Source organism: Phodopus roborovskii, unplaced genomic scaffold (genome assembly GCF_943737965.1).
Source record: "Phodopus roborovskii unplaced genomic scaffold, PHOROB, whole genome shotgun sequence".
In the NCBI taxonomy this organism is placed as follows: Eukaryota; Metazoa; Chordata; class Mammalia; order Rodentia; family Cricetidae; genus Phodopus; species Phodopus roborovskii.
Window position 1 is genome coordinate 3,190,162 of NW_026126434.1, and position 18,215 is coordinate 3,208,376.

At 47.2% G+C, this 18,215-nt stretch overlaps 1 protein-coding gene across 2 annotated transcripts in view; it reads right to left on the bottom strand.

Moving 5' to 3' along the window:
• Traf5 (TNF receptor associated factor 5) overlaps positions 1–18,215 on the bottom strand; it is a 36,728-nt gene that overhangs the window by 10,741 nt on the left and 7,772 nt on the right. The window contains exons 2-5 of one of the 2 annotated variants that reach the window (XM_051186656.1): positions 10,986–11,132; positions 6,914–7,132; positions 6,263–6,320; positions 2,353–2,454 (exon numbers count right to left, since the gene is read on the bottom strand). In XM_051186656.1, coding sequence (XP_051042613.1) covers positions 2,353–2,454; positions 6,263–6,320; positions 6,914–7,131 — 378 coding nt within the window. In that variant the 5' untranslated portion in view covers position 7,132; positions 10,986–11,132. The remainder of the gene's footprint in view (positions 1–2,352; positions 2,455–6,262; positions 6,321–6,913; positions 7,133–10,985; positions 11,133–18,215) is intronic. The other variant, XM_051186655.1, reaches the window with a different exon arrangement.

An 18,215-nucleotide genomic window follows, 5' to 3' on the forward strand; every position in this document is an offset into this window, starting at 1 on the left:
GGTGGGGACACACAAAGAAAGAGAAGGCAGGTCCCTGGACAGGAGGGGGACGGACGGTCAGGCTTTGTTCAGTTACTTGGAATGTTCTTCATCGGAACAGAGTGAACTGAGGGTATTCATTCAGGGCTTGTCACTCAAGACACTGCAAACACCTCACCACTGTGACACTGTGATGCTGCTAAGTCTTGAGAACCCATCCATGACAGCTTCACACAGCTGGCTCTCTAGAGCCCACGGCCAGATGTGGCCCCACTGCTTACCTAAGTCTGTAACCACCTCTTTTCCCAAGCTGTTTCACTCACATATGGCTATGGCAGGTTTGCTCTGAAGGGCGAGGGAGGAAGACATGGGAGCCATGCAGAGCCTGCTCTTACCGTCTGGCTCTTTTGTCTAAGTGCCATGTGTGGTGGCGCATGCACACCTTCAACCGTAGCACTAAGTGGGCAAATGGATCTCTGAATTCAAGGAGCCTGGTCTCAATCAAGAGTTCTAGGTCACTCAGAGGTACAGAATGAGACCCTATACATATATTTTAAAAAGTACAAAATTCCATTACATTTATTTATTTGTGGAGAGTGTGGGGATAGGTGGCTTGGTGGTGTTTGCAGAGGTCAGAAGACAACTTGTAGAAGTTAGTTTCCTTCCATCATGCAGATTCCAGGAATCCAGGTTAGGCCCTCAGACCCGGAAGCAGGCACCTTTCCCTGATGGGTGTTTCACCCTCCCTACTGTCAGGCTCTTGAGGGAGGGGCTGGCTGAGGAACTGGGAGAGATGCAGAGCCTGCAAAGCCCAAGTCATTTTTACTATTGACTCTCTTTGAAAATTTATTTATGAGTATGGGTATTTTGTCTGTGTACCACATGCATGCCTGATGCCCAAGGAGACCAGAAGAGGCACTGAATCCTGTGGGACTGGAGTTAGACACAGCTGTGAGCCACCATGTGGGTGCTGAGAATTTGAATGAGGGTCCTCTGGAAGAGCTGGTGCTCTTAACTGCAGAGCCACCTCTCCAGCCCCTACTAATAGCTCTTAACAGAAACGGCTTGCCACTGTTCTCAAGGGAAAGCAACCGAGTAGCTTTTCTTTCTCAGCACGAGACTAACATTATTTTCTTTTGTCCTTTGTAGTAAGAAAAGTGAAAACCTGCAGTAACTTGACAGTCTCCATGACACACGTAACTGCTGACACCCAATCAGACCAGTGAGACCCTTTACCTCACCGCACAAGCAGCCGGAGACAGGAGTGAGAGAGCTTGGCAAACAGCCATGGAAAGCAGGCCCGTTCTCCTGCAGCCTGTTCTGTGCTCTCCACAGCCTTCTGTGGTGGATGCAGGCCTCGTTTGTTATGCTGGCTTGGTGACAACACAGCTGGACAAGAGGTCCTGTCTAGAACTTGTCACTCAAAGCCATTGACAACAGACTCTTGCACAGAAAACAATAGTTCTGTGAGCTCCTCCAGGGGGACAAGGAAATCACCTACACATCTATCACCTCAGTGCCCAGGGTGTGTGTGTGTGTGTGTGTGTGTGTGTGTGTGTTTCTGGAGGCTTGATAAAGGGCTGAGTCATCTGACATGCATGTCCTAAACTGTGTGGGTGTGAGGGGAAAATCTCAGCAGCGGCCAAACAATTCCCTGGAAGCAAAAGGTGTCTGAGTCACTTGTGGTTCGACTGGGTCTGACAGGCGCTGTGCCTTCCCCAGCTGGAGGAAGCTGTACCTGGCAGGACTCCTTTTACCTGCACCTCCCTGATACCTCTGAACATTCCCACCAGTGCCTCACTCTCGGAGCACAGCCTGGGTGATCCGGCCCAGTGTTCTGTCATGGGTAGCAAACATTGGAGCAGAACTCACCGTCCCCAGCACCAAGAGACAAAGCAAAGGCTTGGAGGGGAGGGCCTTGCCTTCCTGATTGTGCTTTGTGCCAGTCATGCCTGCCTCCCATCTTAGGGTCCCACAATTATGCAACCCTGCTGGATCCTCTGTTTTTTGTTTTGTTTTTTGTTTGTTTGTGTGTGTGTGTGGTTTTTGTTTTGTTTTGTTTTTTCCAAGACAGGGCTTCTCTGTATAGCCCAGGTTGTCCTGGAACTCACTCTAGACCAGGCTGGCCTTGAACTCACAGAGACCCCATGAATTTGGCCTAGCATACAGATGGTGCTCTCTCCATGCTCCTAAAAAACAAACCCTTTGGTTATACCTCCACCCTTGGTGCTCATGGTACTGCTAGATTGGGGACAGTCTGAGAGAAACCCCAGGGAACCATTTACAGGGCTCAACCAGGGCCCAGCATAGAAAGATTAAGTGGGTGTCACTAGAAGGACGGCATGGGCAACACTGGTCACAAGTGATACCAACCTGGAATCGCCCCAGAATAATCCTGGCATTGCATCCAGGGGCGTTTTTACAGTAGACATATAAGTTGAGGACTTCCCTTTTGCAGCAGTTGTCTTTGAACACCTAAAACACAGATATGGTCAGTGTCACACCCTCTGGTGCGCCACTACGGTGCAGAGGAAGCTATGGTAAGATTGCTCTTTAAGTCTATCTCAGAAGCAGATGGAAACTTCCAGGCAGTGGCTGAAACGGAAATGTCACAAGACCACATTGAAGTAAAGGCTGCCTCAGACACACGCTTCTAGCAAGTCATATTAATTCAGTGCTTAACACAGCAAAGCTGCAGCTTAGGGGAGGCACAGGGTGAGCTTGAGGAGGCTGAGGCCAAGGGCAGAGTGTCATTTCTCACTCTGGTGTGTCAGTGCCCCCTCCCCCCCCAAGGCTGTGCTGGACTGTATAAGAAAGGTAGCTCAGCAAACGAGGAGAAGCAGTATTGCTTTGTGGGTTTTGTGGCCCAAGAGCACGCTGGAGATGCCAGGACCCTGGGAAGACTATTAAGGACAATGGCAGGTTCCTGAACTTACTGGAAGAGCTGTGTGTCGTGGACAGCACAATCAAAGTGTGACCACAGCTCTCCCTAGTTCAGAGAATGGTGAGTTCTAGACTTCAGATGCTGCACGATTTACCCTGTTGAAATTTGGTTGTGCTTTGACTCTAACTGTTCCCTGGTACTTCCTTCTTGGAGTAAGATATTTGACATTTTTGTTTGTTTTCAATGGGAGCCCACAGATTTTATTTGCTTTTGTTTTGTTTTTCAAGACAGGGTTTCTCTGTGTATCCCTTACTCTGTAAACCAGGCTGGCCTTGAACTCAGAGATCCACCTGCCTCTGCCTCCCACGTGCTGGGATTAAAGGTGTGCACCGCCACTGCCTGGCTAGGAGCCATAGTTAAGAGACTGGGTATTTTAAAGAGATGTTAAACTTGTTTAGTGTTTTAAAGATGGTAGGACTTTTAAAGTTTTAATTTGTTTGACATTAATATTAACATAATCTTGGTGACAAAAAAGAAGGGAACTGTTATGTATCTGTGTGTCAAGCTGACAAGGGGTCAAACTGTGCTGGTTACGTTTTTTTTTTTTTTTTTTGTCAACTTGACATGAACTAAGGTTGCCTAGAAGAGGGAGCCTCAACCAAAGATCTACCTTCATCTGACTTGTCTGTAGGCAAGGCATGGGTCATTTTCTTGACTAATGATTGATATGCAAGGGCCCAGCTCACTGTGAGCTATGTCAGCCCCGGGCAAGTGATTCCGAGTGGTAAAAGGAAACAGGCTCAGCAAGCCATGGGGGCAAACCAGACAAGAGCTCTGCTCCACGGTTCTGCTCAGTCCCTGCCTCCCTTGAGCCCCTGCCTGGACTTCTCTAGATGATGGTTTGTGACCTGGAAGTGTAAGGTGAAGTAAACATTTCCCTCAAGTTGGTTTTGTTCATGACATTTATCATAGCAACAGAGAAGCAAACTAAGACAACAGCAAAACCCACAAATAAAGAAAAACAGATAAGGCCTTTGATTCCAGCACTCAGGAGGCAGAGGCCAGCCTGGTCTACAGAGTTAGTTACAGGACAGCCAGGGCTGTGACACAGAGAGACTGTCTGGAAAAACCAAAAAAGAAAAAAATAACAGATAAACTAAATTTCAACAAATTGAAAGCCATATGCTTCAAGAAATACCAACAACAAGGTGAGAATAAATCATGTAATAAAAGAAAAATATTGGCAAATCTGATAAAAAAACCTGGTAATAATTCAAAAGCCTTGTAATAATTCCACACTTAGAGACAAAAGTCTAGTTACAATGGGCAATGGTAAGGCTGGAGAGATGGCTCAGGGGTTAAGAACACTTATTGCTCTTGCAGAGGAATCAAGTTCAGTTCCCAGCACTTGATCTGGTGGCTCATAACCATCTTTAACTCCAGATTCAGGGGATCTGATTTCTTCTTCTTCTGGCCTTCATGGGCACTGTGCAGACAGACACACAGACACACACACACATACACACAAAGAGAGGGACAGAGACAGAGAGAGAATCTTAAGGGGCATCCTGAAAGAGAAGACACACAGCTGGGCAGCTAAGCTGATTATGTCGCTAGCCATTAATGAAAGTGACTCCCACCCTGGGTAAGAGAGGGTTCACATCCATTAGAGAGGTGCATCAGAAAAGCTGAGGACTTGTTTTGGCGAGCTTTTGCTACCTAGAAACCACAGCATATGCTGTGGGAGGAAGGTACAAAGGGGGGCAACTGTCATACAAAACAGACTAGCACTTGCTGAAATGTTAACACAGCCTGGTGGTGGTGCATGCCATTAATCACAGCTCTTAGGAGGCAGAGTTCAAGGCCAGCCTGGTCTACATAGTCAGTTCTAGGGCAGCCAGGGCTACAGAGACCTGTAAAACCAAATTAAAAAAAAAAAAAACACAAAAAAACACACCTCAAAACAAAACATAAACAAACAAACAATTAAAAAATTAAAAAGAGACCTAGGTGGTGATGGTGTACATCTTTAGTCCCAGCACTCGGGAGGCAGAGGCAGGCAGATCTCTGTGAGTTCGAGACCAGCCTGGAACAAGAGCTAGTTCCAGAACAGCTTCCAAAGCCACAGAGAAACCCTGTCTTGCAAAAACAAACAAAAAAATTAAAAAGAGAAACGTTAAACCCCGGGCTATCACATTACCAAGGAGTTGCACTCTCAGGGACACATAGAATTGAACATCTGAGTTACACACATTCTGAAGCCGACATGTAACAGCAATGGTAGCTTCTTGAAGTAGACTTTACTGTCATGGATATAATCATATATTCGAAGTGTATTTTCCCTCCAGTGCTGGAAACTGAGCCCCAGTGTGATGAATAGGAACACACAGAAACCATACCCTCAGCTCCTAATATCAGATACCAACTTTTCTTGGAATCTACATATATACATCTCGTGTGTGTGTGTGTGTGTGTGTGTGTGTGTTTGTGTGTGTGTATGTATATATATATACATGTATATATACACACACACATATATATATATACACATACATACATACTATGTGCATGTAGTACCTGTGGAGGCCAGAAGAGGGCACTGGATCCCCTGGGACTGAAGTTACAATTGGTTGTTAGCCACGATGTGGGTGTTAGGAACTGAACTCATTGCTCTGGAAGAGCAGCCAGTGCTTTTAACCATTGAACCATCCATATCCCTAGCCCCATATTTAAAAAAAAAAAAATGAAGCTTCATACATGAAAATTTACAACAGCATTATTCATAGTAGTCCACAAAGTAGATACACTAACTGCTGACACAGAAACCAAATGTGGTATATGCACACAACAGACTAGTACTAATACAACAAACCATATGCATGAACCTTGAGAACCTGCTGAGTGGAGGAACTCAGACAGAAAAGGCAGATTTCCATTTAAATCAAACATCCAAAAATGCAGCTAAGTCAAGGCAGAAACTAGACAGTGATTTTTGTGGGCTAGAGGGGTGTGGGAGGACATGAGATTTCTTCTTGGGGGTCATTACATATCACAATGGCTTCTGAAAGCAGGAAAATCCGTCAAACCAGACATTTGAAAGGTAATGAACTGTAGTGATAAAGTTGTTACTACAAGACAACATGTCTTAGGGATTAGCCATTGAGGAGGTGAACCCAGGAAACATGTGTTCTACCTTTCTAGCAGCTTGATGTGGCTGGAGCTAGTGTAGGAAGGTGATGAGACCTGGGTGTGGTGTGGTCCAAACGGTCAGGAGGACCCACAGCAGAGGACTAGGGGTAATTACTTAATTCCTCAGTGTCTGTCCTGTCCCAGCCTGGATGTCAACCCCAAATGCTGGTGCTTTCACCAACACCCAAGCCAAATCAGTGACCTGCTCACCTCCTGAGGCTTGATGGCCTCCTTGTCTACAGGGCAGATCGGCACTGTGTTCAGCTCCCTGGAGAGGAAAGTAAAGATTTTAGGCTAAAGTTAACAGTCCTTCCAAGACCATTCAGGCACACATTAGCCCTGAGTACCCAGTTTCTGTACAGCACAAGCTGTATACTCTACCCAGGCGGCAACCTTGCACCCCACTTTGGCAACCTCACAGTCTCATAGCCTTCCTGGAAAATACTGTGAGCCAAAACATACCTTCCTGAGCTAACTACCTTGAAGATTTTGATGGAGTGATGCTACCGCAGGCTTTGCAGCTGCCTTGGCAGTGGACAGCCCCTCGGCAGTCAGGTCCCTTATAGACATGACAGCCTGCTATCTCAAATATGTAATCATCAGGGAAGCCACAGTACAGCTATGGTGACAGGCTGTGTCTGCAGGACAGGTGTAGTGTGAATTTTAAGGCAGGGTGAATGTTCATGAAGAAGTGGCGAGCAAAGAGAATTAGACTTCAGTTCTTGGCCAGGAGCCTGAGAGAGCCTCTCTGGAGCCACAACTTCCCAAACCTCAGTTACAGCCCCGCAGCCACAGCACCACCGGGAACACCTCCAGCTGTGTGGTCAGCTACGGTCAGCGCTGCAGGCCCTGGCCACTCACCTCAGAGACAGGACGCAGTGCTGGCAGAAGCGGTGCCCACAGCCCGTCTGGTGGGGGTTGTGAAGCACCGAGTGGCAGAAGGCACATCTGTAGCGCTCTTCTAGCTGTTCCACAAACTGGTACTCTGTGTTGGGCTCAAAGTCTAAGGAAATGGAGTTGGCGGAATTTTGGCGGATGAAGGCACAGGGGGCAGCTCCTTGCTCCTCAGATTGAGCCATTCTGGGGAGTCAGAGAGATGGAGCATTTCAGTGTAAATTAATAACCCAGGCAACAAGCAGTCACTATGCATGGGTCATAATTATCAGTCACTATATTCATCATGTCAGGATTATAACAACTTCCTGCCACAGGGGGTGTGCCTACAAGGGTGCAGATGGCTTTTAGCAAGGCTGTGTGATGGCCCCTCCTAGCTGGACTTAAAATCCCCTTGAAGACTTTTCTAAGGGGATTGATTAGCTAAGAGAGGACTCACCCAGAATGCAGGCAGTACTATCATGTAGACTGGGGTCCTGGGCTGAACAAAGGAGAAAACGCCGGCTGAGCCCGCATTTCCCCTTTCCCTGCTTCCAGATCCATGGACATGTGAGCAAGCAGCCCCAGGGCTCCCACCACCACAGCTGTGCCTCCCTGCTGTTGGGCTTCGCCTGCCATGCTTTGCTGTACCCTCTCTGTCTTAGTTAGGGCGTCTGTTGCTCTGAAGAGCCACCATGACCACAGCAGCTCTTATAAAGTAAAATGTTCCATTGGGGTGGCTCGCTTACAGTTTCAGAGGTTCAGTTCATTATGATCATGAAGGGGGGCATGGCGGTGTGCAGGCAGATGAGAGTGCTCCATCTTGCAGGCAACAGGCAGTTGACTGAACCACTGGGCAGTATCCTAAGCATAGGAAACCTCAAAGCCTGCCCCACAGTGACACACTTCCTACAAGGCCACACCTAAAGCCACACCCCTAGTGGTGCCACTCCCTGAAATTATGGGGTCAATTATATTCAAACTACCACACTCTCAAACCCTGGATCAGTAAGCCTTTCTCGATTGAGTTGCTTCTTTAGGTATTTGGACACAGTAATGAGGAATATTACAAATACACTTCACAAGGATAGGTCTTCATCCATCAGCATTTTACTGGACACCAAGTAGTCCAGTCAGTTGGGCCAGAAGCTGAACAGAACACACCCAGTTGTTAACTGTGGGATAAGCAAGTGGTTATGCTAAGACCTCTCAAGGGAACCTTACACTGTACACTTCTTGCCACCCATCTCAACCTCTCACTTTTCATCTCTCTCCCTCTTATCCACCGCTGCAGTCAAGTGATTGTATGTTTGCACAGAGACCTCTGTTGAGAAACTCATTTTCAAGGTGATGGTGTCTGAAGGTGAGGCATTTGAGAGGATGAAGTCCCCTCATGGGGAGGGTCCAGGAAACCCCTCTCCCTCTTTCTTCCTGCAACAATGCAAGGGGAGCCTCACCAGAGTCTGAGCATGCTCGACAGTGTTGGCACCCCATCTAGATGCCCAGCCCCCAGACCTCGGGGAAACAGATGATGCTCAAGAGTCACCTGGCCTACCACACCTGTTATTCACAGTGCTAGGACAGCACCAAGTCGCACCATGTCCCACTCAAACTAAGTAAGATCGAGTTGACTGCTGTCTCCTCCAATCCATTCTCCGAGCTATACAGCAGGATGGTGTTTTCAGTGCTACTATGATTCAATTGAGGATTCTTCTCCTAGCTCTGATTAAAAAAAAAAAAAAAAAAAAAAAAAAAAAAAAGTCTACAATGAAGGCTGGGCAGTGGCGGCACCCACTTTAATCCCAACACCGAGGAGGCAGGAGTAAGTGGATCTCTGAGTTTGAGACCAGCCTGGTCTACAAAGTAAGTTCCAGGACAGCCAGGACTGTTACACAGAGGAACCCTGTCTCAAAACAAAACAAACAAACAAACAAAAAGCTAAAATCTAAGGTCTACATGCTAAACAGACCACAGGACAACCCCTCAGCCACCTGCTGAAAATACCCAGGACCTCTCTTGCCTTTGTCTACACTCCAGACACACAGAATTCTTCTAGTTCTTCAAACTCACAAGCTTCCCTCTACCACAGGGCCTGTCAAAGCTGCTGTCTGTGCTGGGGGTGTGCCCCTTATGTGGAGCATTGCTCTCTAGGAACCACATGGCTATTGCTGTCTCACATCAAAGCAACAGCCATTTGCCACAAGAGACTCTCACAAGATTGGGGTCACTGACATTCCCTCAACTAGAGGGGTCTGATCCAAAGGGCTCATGAGCAGCTCAGGAGGTGGGGCACATGACGCTCTGCCCTTTCCTGAGGCTGTGTAAATGGTGAGGGATTGCTAGTGGGAAGGAGACGACTCTGGTAATATAACAGCCCACAGTGTGCCCACACTCCTGTTTGCAACACCTCGCCTGCACCCTTGTAAGGAACCTCAGTTAAACTCAGTGGATTTCCAAGCCAGACTGGTCTGTCATTGGTCCTACCTGGGACCACATACCCCTTTCCAGGCTTCTACTTAAAAGCACTCACTTGGGCTTTGCCTGACCGAGATTCCTCTTAGTCTCACAGCAGAAGGCAGACTAAAACCTCTTGTCAGATGTACACATGGCCTTGTGATGGTTTTTGTGAATTCCTACATAAGAGGAAGTCTACAACTATATATAATCCTTTTTAATTTTTGAATGAGTGCATTAGGAATTCAAAACTAAACATCTAAAACCAGAACATGGATGAAGTAAGGTCACCTTTGCAGTGCAATAACCTGCCTGAGCTTGAATGTACTTCTTTATGATGACATGGCTGATGATGCCTGTGTCCCTCAGGGATACGGTTCACATCTGGTGTTGCTCATCTCCCATCCCACCCCTCGAACCACACCTGCTGTGGGGACTCACTCAGTGATGGACATGGTAATTCTGAACAGATTTTTAAGAGGTAGCTGTGTTAGTGCTGACTTCAGAGCAGTAATTTTAAACGTGTGTGTGTGTGTGTGTGTGTGTGTGTGTGTGTGTGTGTGTGAGATTCCTACTTATGAAGCACCTGTGGTAAAAACTGCCTACCCACTTTGTGAGTGCACATACATTTGGGGCCTTCTGAATGTGCCTGGCCCTCAGCTAAGGAGCAGTGGCCTCTGCAACATGAATGTGGTGCCTCAGGCCATGCTGTGTCAGTGGTTTTCAGAGTCCAGCAAATGGTTAAACATGGGAGCCTCCTGGGTGATCCCTGGGGTTGTCATCCTTCTACATGTCTGAGTCAGGAGGCTTGCCCTACAGACTCACTCTGGTGGATTGTCCAGGCCTAGCAGCAGCTGTGTGGCCTGGCAAGCAGGGCAAGAGGTAAGTGGCCTCTGCTGTGGTCATCTGCCAGCCTTTTCTTCCCACTGCAGTCCTGACTCAGTTTTCTGTGAACCTAACATTGCTCTAAAATGAAATCTGTCTTTAGTAAAAGGAGAATGCCTAAGACTTCCTGTCTGTGTGGTCCTCTCTCTTTTGACTTCTGCTGTATTTGAGATTAAGATAGAGGAATTTAAAACATTTCATTAATTTAAAATTTCTAAATTTATTTTATGTGCACTAGTGTTTCACTTGCATGTATGTCTGTGCAAGAGTGTCGGATTCTCTGGAACTGGAATACAGTCACGAGCTGCCATTCAGGTGCTGGGAATTGAACCTGGGTCCTCTGGAAGAGCAACCAGTGCTCTTTACCATTGAGCCATCTCTCCAGCCCCTCATTAATTCATTTTAACATGATCCAATTATATGTTAACATAAGTAATGTTTAATGAAAAATCAACAGAGCCACACTCTTTCACCTTTTTTTGTTCCTATTGATGCTCAACCAGCCACAGCTGAATCCTCACTGGGTACTATAGCATCCCGCCCTCAGGAAAACATGGCTGTGCATTTGGGGGGGGGGGGCAAAAGTGGCCAACAGTGTGGTTTATTTGCATTGTGGATTCTCTAAACAGGAATTAGACAGCCCAAGGCAGAGCCACACCAATATTCTCCCACCATGGCCACTTCCACCGGCCAAAGCCAGAAGCCACCAGACTCTTCTTACCTAATTAACCAGAAGCCTCCAAGTATCAGCAGTGCTTTGCCAGAAGGTGCCTAGGCACCATGCTCATTTTGGGAAACATTTGGTTTGGCGCTGGACCTGTGGCTTGCAGGGCTAGCAGTTCTCATTGTCATGGATACCCTCTTGCTCCTAGTGAACAGAGAGCAGGGTGTCAGGACTGAATGTCTTTCTTGGCTCTTATTTGCACGTGCATTTCCTAGACCTAATCCAAACGCCGTTGCCTGTGCCTGTTAGCACTGAACACTCCGGAGTCTACTGGGGTCCAAACATTTGTGACTCAGCATGCATGTTCAGTTGTCAGGTAGGGATTTCTGATAGCTCAGGACAGAGTTCCTATACAGGAAAGAAAGTGGGGTGTGTCCTAAGGTGGGGTACTGCTCCTTCCTCCCAAGCTTCCTCAAGCCTCCACCCACTTGCTCACCCACAGGAAAGACCAGCAGAACCACAATAGGCAGGCATCTTTTCTCCTGACATACCTTCTAGTTAACTAGATGCTTCCAGTTGGAAAGGGGGAATACATGAGCACCCACTGTGTTAAAACCTTCCCCTCTGATTTACAAGAGCTGTGTAACAAGACCAGCAAAGGAGTCCAGTTCTACCCAAAAGGAAGAAGCCATAGATCACATTTATGCTCTCAACAGTGACTCTTCTGCCAACAACTGGCACACAGATCGCCAGAGTTACTCAAGAAGAGAAATTGCACACATCTGCTCTCTGAAAACTCAGTTTTTTAACCTTTTCCCATTCATAAACAAATGTATCTTTTTTAGGATTCATGAATTCTAAAGGAGAGCCATGAGAATCACATTTTAAGTACTTAAAAAAAGATTTCAGAGTGTATGTGTGTGTGCCTGTGTGTCAGATTCCATGGAGCTGGGGTCATGGGAGGTTGTGAGCTGCCAGATGTGGGGGATGGGAACTGAATCCAGCCCAGGAGTAGCAGCCTCTCCTTCACCTCCGAGCCATCTCTCTGACTCCCAAAAGTTCAAGTCCTTAACTCACCTTATGTTATTTGTTCTAACTCATTTTTAGGAGCACATAAACACTCTGAAATGTGGAAGCTGTGGGCATTTAGCTTTCTGCTGGGGCATCTTTGTTGAACTCGGACTGAGGGAGGCCATTTATAGATGGAAAATATAAAGGAATTTCAGAGGACATCATACAAAGTTCTAGATTACTTAATAATAAACTATACCCAGTGTGAAATGAAAGCAATGAACCAGTTGTTTGATGCTTGCTGAGAGCCATCCTATAGGCTTGCTATGCTGGGGTCTGTACCTGGAGGCAGGGTCAGGGTTGGCACCACGGACTCTTTCTTGTAAAGAGAATGAATCTAGTAGATGATGGGGCAGCACCATTATGTGACCTCATCAGTGTGGTTCTCACCAATGCCAGATGACCAGCCTTTCTCCACAGTGAGTTCTCAGGAGGTTAGTTAAGCACTGTCCCAGATGGTAATCAGCACAACCACTGACCATGCCTAGAGGGTGTGGCTTCAGCTGTGGACTGCCTCATCTCTGGGCAGCCTTACACTGGGTCTCCTGCTTGGCTTCTCAGTTTTCTGTCACCTGTGCACCTGATTCCTATATGACTGATCACACTGTCGGAAGCAGCTCAGAAAGTCACTGAGATCCCAGTGTGTAGAAGGAGGAGCCAGTGCAGATGCCACAGCTGGGGCTTTCACACCTTGTCTCTGGATTTGGTCTTGATAGGCTTGCTATATGTGGGGGATGGGCAGCTGGGCATTATGGGAAGAGACTACAATGGCGCACGGGACAGCCCTGCTGAGCCAAGGCAGAGCCCTCATTTGGGAAGCATTTCTGAGGTTCCATGCATAGGACTAGAAGCAGATCTGAAAAGAGGGTGAGACAGAGACAGAGACAGAGAGGGGTAAGATGAGGACAAGGCCCCAGCTCCAGGGAAGAACAATAAACGGGGGCAGGATGAGGAGGAAACCAAGGGGGAGGGCAGGAGATCGTCCAGGACTGGCTACCGTCCAGACCATCTTAGCAGGATGTGTGAGCTGGGAGGCAAACCAGCAGACTTAGCACATTCCTTGTACCAGAGCACAATTTATCACATTATAACAATTATCAGGGCCGCAGAGATGGGTCCATTTGTAAAAGGCTTGCTTTGCAAGCTTGAAGACCTGAGTTTGCTCCCCTGAACCCACATTTGAGAGCCAGGCATGGTGGGGCATGCAGGCCTGTAGTCAGTCACGGCGCTAGGGAGGTAGAACAGAGAACCCCTGGGGCTCACCAGTTAGCCAGACTAGACCACTTGGCAAGTTCCAGGTCAGTGAGTCATGTACCAGTTCAGAAGACCCGAGACTGGCCTCTAGCCTCCACATGCATGTGTAAAAGTGTACAGACAGACTCATGCACACATGAACACATGTGCGCACACACACAATTATCAGAATAGATCATGATTCCTCAGATCAAATATTCTTACCTACTTTCAGCTTCTAAGGTCAGGTGTCCTTCGTAATATCAATTTAAAACCTGCCCACAGATTGTTTAGCATATCACTGAGAGGTGCATTCCATGTCATGTGGATTTCACTTCACAAGACATGATGCTATGTCTAAGAATACCAGGATGTTCCAGTAAAGATACAGAATTTACCAACTAAAACAATAACAAAAGTATGCCCTCTTCTACCTCTGCAGGCACAGACATAAAACATTCATACATATGGAATAAATAAATCTTAAAAAATGGAAAACAAGTCAGCCAAAACCAACTGAACAGGATATATGGCCCAGCAGTGGTGAGTGGTGAGGTGGGTGGGGGACATAGGAATAAACAAAGGTGGCAACGACAGAAGGTGATAAGCTCTTTGAAGAAAATGAGGAGGAGCTGTGAGAGCCATCCCTGGGGGGGGGGGGCAGGGTATAGCTTGTCTGAGAAAGGGAAGGGAGGCCTTGCAGCCCAACTGCCTTAGGTGGAGGAGGGTGTTGGGAGAGAGCAGGAGCCAGTACTGTGGCAGCCAGGTGGACCAGGGAAGCCCTCTGGCTTGTTCTTCCAGCAGGATGCTGAGACTGGCTGCTCTGGAACCTAAAAAAAAAAAATCCTCTCCAACCAGAGGATGGTGGAGGTTCAGAAGTGTAGGGGAAATGCCAGGAGGCTGACTCCACCCAGGTGTGAGGGAGACAGGGCAGGCCCATGTGATGTGGGACTTGAGGGAGAGAAACTAAGGCTGACTTTGGGATTCAAGTCCCCCACACCTGGAGCATTTGGGGGCCCTAGAGAGATGGCCTAGCTCCTTTTCTCAAAGATACTGCTCACCTCTAAGCAAAATGTGCCACGCCTCCCCCTTCTTCCTGCCTTGCTTCCTCACCGTCTGTCTGTCTGTCTGTCCTGAAGCATGCTCTCTGGGTATGCCCTCTCCCCTTGCACTCAGAATGTGATGGCCCAGTGTGGCTCCAACACAGTCAAATACCCAAGTCTGGAATTCTGTGGAGGCTGGGGCCACAACTGTGGGCCTCCAGGAAGCACAGCTCCCTGCTGGCTGGCTGGTATGCACTTGAAAGTGGTGCATGTGTAATTCTAGGGTTTCTCTGGGTCCTGATGTATGTTTGAGCTTTTCATCTGGTACCTGCTGCCCCAACAAGCCCTTTCAGTAAGTTGCTTTCTTGTTGCCGGTTATCTTATCGGTGCATTTTCCTGCTCCCTTGCCCAGTGAATTGCTTAGAATTCAGTGACATTGGACCATCCCACCACTCAGTCAGTCAGACAGCTGCTGTGTGCAGACCATCCCTTCCCTAAAGATATACTGCCGAGTCAGCTCCAATTTTGCATTCCTTGGGCCCCATCCAAAGGCTACCCTCAGCCCAGGAGCATCTCCCAGCCAACTTTTCCATACTCTTCCTCATCCCTGGAGTTCCAGGGCATTGGCTGACAGAACCACACCTTCCCACAGGTAGCAGCAGATCCATGTCCCTTACCAAACAACCCCAGCACCTTCTGAGGTCTTCCCCATCCTCCTGAGCACATCTGTATTCTGCTCTTGAATAAACTGGGGTGTGGGGCTGAGTCATCTTGGGGTGAGGGTAAGCATGTCATAGCAGCCCTTCTGCCCTTTGAACTAGTGGTCTGTAGCATCTCCCTCTTCAGTCCTCCTGGCCTTGGGGACACCGAAGTCCTAGGTTCTCCTCTTGCCCAGCACCCCATTTCCTGCAGGGTTCCCTAGACAGAGCTGGTTCTCTGTCCTTGGTCTTGGCCACAGCTCCCAGTTCTCATCAGAAAGCCTCCCGCCTCTGAAGCCAGACTCCTAAAGGCAGATAGGCACCTCTCCATCAAGTGATGAAGTGAACAGCACAGATGCACAGTGCTTTCTCCTATTTCCCTTTCTGGCCATCCAAGTTGTTCACACAGACAGATATACAGGGCACATACACAAAGACTGTGAGATCCCAGTGACCACGCAGACACAGAACTATACACAGCCAACAACAAACAGGCTAGATTTAGCTTAGAATTCTGAAGCATTTTCAAGTGAGCTTGGTCCCTGGCCTCCTCCCATGGTCTGGAGGTGTCCTAAAGGAAGAGGAAACTGAACTCACTCTAGTCAGCTTCCAGAACATGCATGACAGTGAGTACAGTGGCTTCCCTTATCTACTGTTTTGCTGTTTGTGGTTTCTGTTACCTGAGATCAATGTCTCAAAATATTAAGGGGAAAATAGTTACAAAAATATGTAATTCTTGAGTTTTAAGCTGCACACACCATTTCTTGGTAGCATGTTGAAATCTAATGCCTTCCTACCTATCTTGCTTGTGATATGGATCTTCTCTTTTTTTGGAGGGGGGGGATCTGAGACAGGGTATTGAGGCTGTCCTTGAACTCACAGAGATATGCCTGCTCTGCCTCCTGAGTGCTGGGATTAAAGGCATGTGCCACCACCAGCCAGGTGGACCTTCTCTTTGTCCAGAGTATCTAGGCTGTGTGGACTACCCACCCATTAGTCACCAGGAAGTTGTCTTGTTATCAGATCAACTTCTGATTTCTCAGAGCTTCAATATTACTACACACAAATAAGCAATGATACTAGCTGTTTATTACAACATGTTGTTCTATTCTATTAATTATTAGCTGTTGTTCATCTCTTACTGTGATTAATTCATAGACTAAACTCAATCATATGTGTAGGAAAAACATAGGTGTAGGTTCAGTGTTGTCCAAGGTGTGAGGCAACCCCAAGGTATTTTGGAAGGAGTCCTTTGATACTTAGTCTGTCTTGGTTTGACAACTAGTGGCTTTTAGCTGCCAAAGGTCATATTCCAGCTTCATGTTTTTACTGATGCCTCAGTCCAGGCTCAGTAATACATATCCATTTCAAAGCTGGAAACTGGCCACAGACATGAGCTGAAACATGAGGCTCTATTTTATGAGAGGCAGACAGGGAAACCCCCTTCTAACTGGCAGGGAGGCCAGCATTGACTCAGGCCCATAGAGAAAACAGATGGACCAAAGATGATACTCACAGCCCAGCCTCACAGGGTCCACTACCCAGACACGCCTCGCCCATGTAGAGAGCATTCCAGGATCGGCTCCAACACCGTATCCCTTAGACGTGAAGCACTGGCCACTACCAGGATGGGTGGGCTGGAATAGAACCACAGGGAGAGGAGTAGCGGGTGCCCTGTGAGGCATTGTAAGAATGAATTCAGGGGGGATGAGGGGTGGCTCTTTCCTCCCTCAATGGGACAAGCTTCAGAAAGAATCATGAGATGAACTAGCCACAGACTTTACAAATAAATACTAGGCAAAAGTATGATAAAGCATGGTCAAGAGTGTTGGCACACACCAGCACTTGGGAAAGGAGGCCAGAGGATATAGAGGCCAACTGGGCTATATGTCAAATAACAGACAATAAAGAAAAAGAGAGGGACAGAAACTGTGTCCAGAGGGGCTGTCCTAGATAAGCAGTACCCGTGAAGGTAGTTCTATGGGACCTATAGTTTGCTTTCTTTTTTAAAAAGTAATTTATTTTATGTACTTTTTTTTTTTTTTTTTTTTTTTTTTTTTTTGTTGGCCTGTATGTTTGTGCTCAACAGGCATCATGCAATGCCCACAGAGGCCAGGAGAGGGAGTCCAGTCTCCTGGAACTGGAATTACAGCCAGTTATTAGCCATCATGTGGGTGACAGGATACACACTGGAGTCTTCGGGAAGATTGGCCAGTGCCCCTTTAAGTACTGTACCAGCCCTATAGCCTATTCTTCATCTGTTACAGTTTTAGCTTTCACATACAGTCTCTGTTGAAGCCTTTTACCGTGTAACAAAATAACTTGCCTCATTAAGTGTATTAATGTTTTGTTTGCATGTGTGTAAATGCACTGTGTGCGTGCAGTGCCCACAGAGGCCAGAAGAGGGTGATGGATACCCTGGAGTTAGAGTTGTGGACAGCTGTATCTCTCCATGTGGGTGCTGGGAAGTGAACCCAGGTCTTCTGCAAGAACAGCAAATTGTTTATTTTTGGTTTTTGTTTGTTTTCAAGACAGGGTTTCTCTGTGTTGCTTTGGAGCCTGTCCTGGAACTTGATCTGTAGACCAGGCTGGCTTTGAACCCACAGAGATCCACCTGCCTCTGCCTTCCAAGTGCTGGGATCAAAGGCATGCACCACCAACAACCAGTGTTTATTTATTTATTTATTTTAACCACTGAGCCACCTCTCTAGCCCCTGAAATAAAGATTTAAACACAGATTGCTCATTCTTGATCCAAAACACGTGGGGGTGATAGTGCTTTTGGATTTTGAAATTTTTAATTTATTTTAAAAACTTTGGAGTTTTGAAACATTTGTATATACACAACAAGATAACTTGGAAGTGAGATTTTTAAATTTAAAAACTCACTTAGGTTTCATAAACACCATATATGTATAGCCTGGAGCTAACTCACAGAGTGTGTGCACACATGCATGTACCTGAACCTAAGATCTCACATATGCTAAGTGAGTGCTTGAGATAGTCTCTCACTAAGTTGCCCAGGTTAGCCTTGAACTTACTCACCCTGGACACCAGACATGCTTGAATTTGCCATTTCCTGCCTCAGCCTCTACTTGTTCTGATCCTGTCTTAAGCCCCTCTCTTGAACCCCAGGCTCATTTCAGTCTAGCGCACTCCTTCACACTGGCAAGTATCACAAACCTAGCACCTAGTGCTCACTCCCACCTGCTCCTGGTGGCCTTTCCCCATCCTAGTGAAACT